This window comes from Battus philenor, unplaced genomic scaffold (assembly GCF_028537555.1).
Source record: "Battus philenor isolate CCGP_79_NKW_IND1 unplaced genomic scaffold, ilBatPhil1.0.hap1 SCAF_13, whole genome shotgun sequence".
In the NCBI taxonomy this organism is placed as follows: domain Eukaryota; kingdom Metazoa; phylum Arthropoda; class Insecta; order Lepidoptera; family Papilionidae; genus Battus; species Battus philenor.
In genome coordinates this window covers 10,178,694-10,187,269 of record NW_027181675.1, presented here as the reverse complement: position 1 = coordinate 10,187,269, position 8,576 = coordinate 10,178,694, and the positions used below count along the sequence as shown (strand labels likewise).

The following is an 8,576-nucleotide window of genomic DNA, read 5'->3' as shown; positions in this document are numbered from 1 at the left end:
GTATCCTGAAGGACTGTCCATGGAACCTTTTGTTAAGTACATGCAATATAGTAATGCGAAAATATATTTTCTTATATAAGCAAATCGTTATTTTTTATATACTTAGTCTTGCCATAAATATTGTTATAAAGAAAAGCACGATTTTTTTTTTATACGTAACATTTCCTTTCATAGTGAGTTAGTTTAATACATCAATATATAACTATTAAAAATATACAATGTTTATTCGAAGTGGTCTCCATTGGCTGCAATACAGTCTTTTAAACGTTGAGGCCAGTTATCAATAGCAGCACGAACTCTTTCTAGAGGAAAATTCTTCACTGCCAACCGAATGGATCGTTTTAGGGACTCCAAATTATCATGGCGTTTAGAGCAAGCCTTACTCTCTAAAACTGACCATAAATCATAATCCAATGGATTTAGGTCAGGACTTGACGACGGCCAGTTTTCAGTGCTGATAAAGTCCGGAACGTTAGTTTTCAACCAAGATTGGGTGGATCGAGCTCTATGACCCGGTGCCGAGTCTTGTTGAAAGCACCATTCTTTGTTATTGAACATGGTGTTAGTTAAAGGCTTAACTACCGTCTCAAGAATGGTATTTTGATAAACTTGTGCCGACGTTTTAATACCTTTTTCACAAAAATATGGCTCAGTCACCCCTTCATAGCTAACACCCCACCAAACCATCACTGAAGTGGGATAATGCCCACGTTGTACTCTGTTTACTAATTGCGAAGCTTCTTTAGAGCTTCCAGCATAAATACGGTCATTTTGTTTATTAAAATACTGCTCAATTGTAAAAATTTTCTCATCCGTAAACAAAATTTTTTTGTGACCTCCCTTTGCGTACCGCTTAAGTAGTTGTTTGGATTTTACCACCCTATTCTTCTTTAAATTATCAGTTAAGAAGTGACCAGTACGTCTCTTATAGGCTGCAAGTCCTAAGTCATCTTTTAATATACGCGACATGGTTCTAGGAGCTATCTTCATCTCCCGAGATAAAATCTTTTGCTTACGGACAGGATTTCTTCGAATTCTTTCCCTAACTGCTTTAATCACCTTTTTCACACGAACGGTACGTGGACGGCCAGATCTTTTTCTGTCACAAACAGAGGAGGTATCATTGTACCTATCAATAGCCCGGTAAACAAACATTTGACTAATACCAAGCGGGTGGAGGGTTTTAAAAATTGCACTTTTCTCCATACCTACTTTATGTAAGGCAATCACAGCGATTCGGTTCTCTTTATCACCCCACTCCATTTTAATATAACAAAATATTTAACAATATAATGGCGCGAAAATAAGAAAACACATCAAGCAATCATATAAAAATGACAGATTCCAAATTCAAACGTAATATTTTCTTTTTTTGAATAGTAACAGTATTTATGGCCAGACTAAGTAGATAAGAAAGTACCACATTAATATCAGAGCAAATTACGCGCGTAAGAATGTGATTTATCATCAAATTAAACTTAGATTTTTCTCTTTTTGGCACGCATATTACAAGTTGTCTACCGCGCATAACGTGTGGAAATCATTGTATAATATATAGATACTCTTCTACACGCATAATTCTGACTACCTGAACAAGCTCTAAGGAATCTCCAATGCGTATTTTTATCTATTTTGTTGCTCAAACCATTTAGTGTTGTCATCCATAAAACAATTGGATTGTTCTTCTCTATAGACTTAAAAAAGAAAAAAACTCCACTGCTATGAAAAAGCTGAACGATCCGATATATTTTTGTAGCTTCCACTTGAACATTCATATTTTACTGGCCACTTGCTGAGCCAGGAGTCTACACCGACGCGAAAATAATAGTCTTGCTATTGACAAACTAAGCAAGATCAGCAATCGCATGCTTGGTTTTAAGAAATAACTTTGATACACCAAATACATCACTTAGCAATGAACTGTTTTTATAATATAAACACCGCGCATATTACATCATTGAAAATATTATAGATGTAATAGCTTATTGAAAAGCAAAACTGAAATCGTCCAGAATAGTACAAAATCTATGTAGTTATTTTAGAAAAAATATATAATAAAGTGAAAACATAGTAAATGAACTATTTGACACAAGCATTTTATAAATATGAAACATCGTATAGTAGACCCTAAATACAATGACATGAGGTCGACTGAACCAAATATAAACAAAGTTGAATATTGTACAAACTTTAAATTGGATTTAGATTTCTTAAAAGCTTTAAAAGGGTGAAACTATAACTAATGTGTCGGCAAAAAGCTTTTACACCTATTTCCAATCATTCTGTGTAAAGTGATCATTCTAAAACTTTTGGAATTGGGCAAACAATAACTAATATTAAAATGCAGTAATACCAGTTTTCAAAACGCTTTTTCTTGCCACATTGCTGTGTGCTTACCATGTGTATGTTATTTATTATTTCTGAAATCATTGTCTTTTAGATTGGGTGTAACATCCATTGATTGACAGTAGATGAGCTATATATTTACTCCTTTAAAGCTTCTACTGCTATAACTAATCAAACTATGTAATAATATAATAAAAGAGTATGACAGCTATGGAGTAACTTCAAGGAACACTGCGAGAAATCATAAATACATTTAATTTTTTTCACTAAACAAATATAGAAAAAAAGAAGGGCTAAATAAAAAAAGTTTACATTTGACGTACTTGCCAGTGAAGGATACATGGACAGACATGTATAAAAACAAGACATTAAAATTCTTTTTAATACATTATAACATCTAATTAACTTTGTTATGCAACAAATGGAACAAAAGTGCTAAAATGGGATGCACTTAATGATAACAGATTACAAAATTAAATAAACTAAGTCTTGTTACTTATATTGTCATCTATATTTCCTACGTTTTGTGTGAGCATCACTAAGACATGAATTTTGTGTAAACTTATTAATGAATAGTTCCTCGTAAATTAGATTAATTGATTCGGAACTTAAATATTTAGAAATTTCTGTATAAAGGAATCTCTTGTAAGCTTCTTGATTGCTATTAGTTTGTGTAGATGCACTCTTTTTCTTTTGAGAAGTAATTTTCAAAGAGTTTTTAAGATCGATAATACTTTGAGAGTTCTGATCTATTTTGTTTAACAATAAATTTTCCATTTTGGTCATTCTAGCTTCAAGACAAGACAAATAAGCTTTATTATTTTGCAATAAATTTGTTTTAGTAAGGGCGTCTGTCTTTTGTTGATCACTTCCATTAACTTGATCCCCCTTATTTTGATCAACTTGTTCTTGATCTTCTATTTTGATAACACATGATTCTATAACATCTTTTAACTTCATATTGAACTTTCTTTTTTCTTGAATGGCAGCTCTTCTCTCTGGTGGTATTTTGTATTTCAATATTGATACTTTTCCAGAGTCGTTGCTACATGATGGTTGAATATACATTTTTCTTTTTATCGGTTCTACATCTTGTGTTTCATCTTTTTCTGTGCTCATCATTGGCTCTTTTTGTAATAAAATTGGTTCCATTTCTTGTGTTTTTATTACTTTTAGTTGCTCTGGCGTCCTGTTATCAAGCATTGCTCTTGTAGATTTCAAATGATTGCCTTTCATAGGTGAGACATTAAGCAATACAGATGGAGATATTGCTTCAAAAGAACCTCTTATTGCAACTGGATTTGTGATTGTTCTTTCAGATATTATTTGCACTTTTGGTGTTGTTTTCTGTTTTGTTGGTTCTGTTTGTGGTCTAAGAGTATAGTCTATGTTAGAAATGATTTCTGGTTGATCTACACCTTTGGTTTTCTTCTCATGATTTTTTTCTGAGTAAGGAGGCACTATAAGCATTGGTTGCATTTGGGATTTATTAATGTTATTTTTTGTTGTCACCAATTTATCATTCAACAGATTGGGCTCATCAATATTTTGGTTTATCTTATCATTTAAATTGTTATCTAACACATAGTTTAGCTGAGCTAGGTTGTCACATTGTCCGGATGGCAGTGAGTTAATGTCCGTTTTCAAATATGAAGATTCCACACTTTCGGAATTTGTGAGAAAATCCAAATATTTTAGAGAAAAATTGGCTTTTTTATCATTAATTGAATAATATTCATTTTCAATATCTTCAAGAACAATTGGATATATTTTAGAAAACTCTTGTGAGTTATCAATCCACTTGCTAGAATCACAATAGGGTCCATCTTCAGTAGGTATAGCTTCAAAAGTGAGTTTTTCTTTCTGAAATATTTTAAGATACTTTTTAATTATACATAGCATGTTAACATCTTGTATCTTAATTGTACAGCACAGTTGCTATTGCACCCCTTGTAACGGTTAATCTTTTAAATATTTCTCTTGATGAAAACACCAACATTAATGATAAATATTCTTTTCTTGTATGTGTTACAGTCAACACTACATAGGGGGACATGTTTACAAAGTGATATGAATGTTTATAACATAAAGATAGTATACACCTATCCCCCGATTTACACGGTAGATACGTTCTTGAGAAAAACGTGTAAATCGAAAATTAAAAATTTTCAAGTCAAAATTGTGTAAATCGAAAAACTTGCAGGAAATGCATAATTTTGCTATTTTTACAGTTGCTATTTTTTTCAATATTTTTAGGTGTACTCAGAAATAAAAATAAAATGCATTGAAGTTAAAATATTTAATATATTACAGAAACACTGTTTTTTTTATTTAGTTATAATACATTAAACAGAAGAGCAAAAAATTAAACCAAAGGTATTTTATTATCCTTTATTACTGTCAGAAATTACTCTCATTCTTTTTTTCGGAATCAAAGGTTCGAATTCACTTTCATCACTCGAAGTTATTTGTGCCGATTCGATGTTTGAAGCAGAAATATTTACATTATGAGAAATGGTAATAAAATTGGTTATTAAAAATAAAAAAATACTTATTTGTAAAACCGTGTAAAAGCGAAAACGTGTAAAATGAGTAATGTGTAAATCGGGGGATAGGTGTACTATTGAGCATCTTAACTAATTTAAAATGGCCATGGGGTTGATTTCTGCAAATTCCCTAAAATGCAACTAGTAAAACAAAGACTAGCATCACTATATGTGTTTGTGATTAACATGTGTTTAACTTCATTTTCATGAATTTTAGTAGAACTTGCTTGTTTTATAAATTTTACTAGATGGTATATGAAAAAAAAAACCTCCACTTAGATAAACCTGTTTTTTTCTTTTTATATGTGTACTGTATTTTTATAATGTATTAATTAAATAGGATTGAGACTGTAAGATAAAAGTTACTATAACTACTTATTGAAGAATAATGATACTAAAAAATTAGAGCGGTGGTAGCCCAGCAGTAGAGGACTAAGGCTTGCAATCATAGGTTGTTGATTCAATTCCCGGAATGCAATCCTAAAATTCACACTTCATGCATCAATCAAGATGAGTTGCCATGGCTCTTAAACAAGTTTCCAGAGGATGGGCAGTAGCATCCTCTGCTTACCATAATACTACACTGCAATTGACAACCCACCTGCCAAGCATGGTGATTATAGAATATTATAGTATAGCCCCCTATAGATATCAGTGAGGGAGGCCTATGCCTTGTAGTGGGTGTCTATGGGCTGAAATGATGAATTAGCAGACTGCTTTAATTCATCATCACTATCATAAAATATTGAAGTAAATAGTTAATATTTTGTGAGATGGGTAACTTGATTTATTTTATTCATTGCATACCTTAAAATTCATAAAACATTCATTTTTAAAATGATGCTGACATACAACTCTATTTTTAAGTTGTGATACTTTTAAATTCAAAAATTCCAGACGGCGCGCATTAACTAGCCATTGGTGACACCGTATTTTATCAAATACTGGATAATGAAACATATGAGTTTTTCCATCTGTCTTCACCATACAATTGCGGTAGGTACAGCGGCATCCTCCCATTTTTGAGGCTGAAAACAGAAACCGACGATATATTTATATGATAAATATTACATCTTTAATATACAATACAAAAGTAAATATGTAGGTAACAGAAGAAAAATGCTAAAACCTGTTGAAATGAACACTTAACATACAAGCACAAACACTAGGATCGATGGTACAGACGTATGTGTAATATTTTAGCTGAACTCCAACACTTCATGTTACTTTTTGGTGAACATCATAGTTATATGTTTCCACACCATAAAGTTCTTTATATTCGTAATATTCTTTCCATAAAATATAAAATATGCTACAATCATTTCTGATACATTAAAGTCTGATATAAAATTTACATTAAGTGAATTATTCAGAAGAAAATATCGCAGATATTACGATTTCCTTGAATTCCATTTTTATAAAATAATAAATCACACCATCAAACGTAAACACAATTATTGACATTGAGCCAATAACTCAGATAGAACACAGATATTTAAGCAAACAGAGACCACAGATAATGCATACATATAATAACCACAAATAATCAAATATAACAATAAAAGGATTCATTGTAAGTATTTATTACCTAACTTTCTATTAACAATGGTCACCAAGATGTTTAAATGTTAAGACATATTTTTCTTTAGTAAAAATAACGTTATATTTATTTCAAACACAAATTTCGCATTCAAATAACGATAACTGTTATTACAAAGTAAAAAAGTGTAAAAACTTTTGAGATAATATTATATACGTTAAAGAATATTGTCTAGTTTCCTTGAAAATACAATATTTTTAAAATCTTCGCTAATTAGGATATTGCAATAAAGAGGTAGAAATTGTTTATAATTTTTATAGCTTTTTTCATTAGTTTTAAATGCATTATTGAAACGAGTTCTTTATTTGTTAGCGGTGGTTACATTGCCGATTGGGTGGTTATTAGAAGTATCTTTTAAAATTCGTGAATTAAATATTCTTAAAACGTATTGATTCTCTTAGGATGTATTTTTTAATTAATACATATAATATGACATACGACATCAAACATATAATATGTGCATATAATTTATAAAAAATGAAGATTGAAAAGTACTCATCTCGATACGTAAATAACTGCGTAAATTAAATCCAATAAATTAATCCAGCGAAAAGTTAAAGGGTGCATAGTGATATTGATTTCAATTTGTTGTCACCTAAATATTCAAATAAAATTCGTATCCGTCCATGATTCCTCTGACATATTTCAATAACACCGTAGCCGTGGAAAAACAATGCTTTTAACGACCTGCCAGCCAACTCGGTCCACCGCGCAAAGGTAGACCGTGTGTAGTGGATAGGTTTGTAGGAACTACATTACGTCATTGTCATCAGCGCGTCAAAAAGAGGAATTCCATAGAAATATTATTCTTTATATACATCGGGCGAAAGCGAGCGCTCTACAATACTTCTCGACTTGTGATTGGCTGACAATATTTATTAGTTGAACATTGTTTTCATAATTTTGAATTGGTATAAATATGAGCTAAGCTTGAATAAAAACTTCATCATTGCGAGATCAGCGCTTGGAGCGTTCGGTCGTGTCTCTTGACTTTCCCGCCTCCCGTATTGCTGACTTGCAATTAGGTTCGCTGCACCCCGGTGCAAGGAATTCCTGCGCACAGTGTTTGGAAGTGCGGAATTGTCTTCGGACTTTACCGCCGCCGTCTCTGCTGTTGGTGCCCGTCAAATCCTGTGAACCTGCGCACGGATTCGTTACGCTCGGCATTTGGAGTGTCGGAAGTGTCTTCGGACTTTCCCGCGTCCCGTAGTTGCCGACGTAGTGTCTGTTTTCTTGCACTTCGGTGCAAGAAAACCCTGCGATCAGCGTTTGGAGTGTCGGAAGTGTCTTCGGATTTCCCCGCCTCCCTTAGTAGCTGAAGCAGATTATTGTTTCTAACTGGTAGAGAATGTCCCTGAGTAACCGACAGCGAAATTCAGCCTGTTAACGGTCGCAGACTGCGCTGCTCTTGTCGCTTCGGTCCGAATGGCTCCTTCGTCGTGCCAAGTCAAGAAGCAAGCCGCACCCGAACCACGTGTTCGGTCAACATCTGGCGGCCTGCCAGCTCCCCGCGCCTCCGCGTTCCGACACCCGTTGCGCGTCGTCGCCGTTATCCCCACCCCGGGGCGGAGCTGCGGTCCGCGTGTGACTAGACACTGTCCTCCCCGCCAACGGCACCCCCGCGTGGGTTGCTCAGGGAATTAGGTAGATAAGGCTAGGACCATTTGGCACGTTTTACGGACTCCGGGTGACCCCACTTCCCCTTACGACCGTTTAGGGTTAAGTCTTCGCCGAGCTCAGTTTGCTGACGTTGTGACTCTCAGTAACGCGGGTTTACCTTTCGCCGGACACCGTTGTCCGGCACAGGGGTGCCCAAAGTGACTTCAGAGGTCAATTTATCTAGGCTACCGCGATCCCGCGCTCTCCATCGTTCCGTGCTCGCAGTGTCCATCCCACACTCCAGCCGTTCGGCAGGGAGATACTGAGTAGTTTGGCCCCAACGTAATCACTACACCCAACGATGGTGCAATCCTGGCGTCATTATACGGGCCCTCCCTTCGGTGAAGATCCGGTCATTATTTTCGGCCGTAAGATGGCTATGAAATACCCGGAAGAATACAAGGCAGATGCCAAATACCGTCCCA

General features: G+C 34.5%; 1 protein-coding gene across 3 annotated transcripts; it reads right to left on the bottom strand.

Moving 5' to 3' along the window:
• Nucleotides 1-2,585: 2,585 nt before the first annotated feature.
• Nucleotides 2,586-6,322, bottom strand: LOC137933214 (putative leucine-rich repeat-containing protein DDB_G0290503). 3 transcript variants are annotated; one of them, XM_068777068.1, is made up of 3 exons: nucleotides 6,016-6,322; nucleotides 5,700-5,920; nucleotides 2,586-4,209 (listed from the first exon to the last, which is right to left on the bottom strand). In XM_068777068.1, exons 2-3 carry the CDS (start codon nucleotides 5,910-5,912, stop codon nucleotides 2,851-2,853), a joined length of 1,572 nt encoding a protein of 523 aa, XP_068633169.1. In that variant the 5' UTR covers nucleotides 5,913-5,920; nucleotides 6,016-6,322; the 3' UTR covers nucleotides 2,586-2,850. The 3 variants fall into 3 exon arrangements, with proteins under 3 accessions (XP_068633169.1, XP_068633167.1, XP_068633168.1); XM_068777066.1 differs by having other exon boundaries at nucleotides 6,022-6,322; XM_068777067.1 differs by having other exon boundaries at nucleotides 6,047-6,322.
• Between the last annotated feature and the right edge of the window lie 2,254 nt (nucleotides 6,323-8,576).

Bases quoted from the DNA above. Each gene is read 5' to 3' on its own strand.
- LOC137933214 (XM_068777068.1), bottom strand. From the start codon at position 5,912: ATGGGAGGATGCCGCTGTACCTACCGCAATTGTATGGTGAAGACAGAT. The intron at 4,210-5,699 runs GTATGCAATGAA...AAAATATTTCAG, and splicing joins AATGTTTTATGAATTTTAAG to AAAGAAAAACTCACTTTTGA.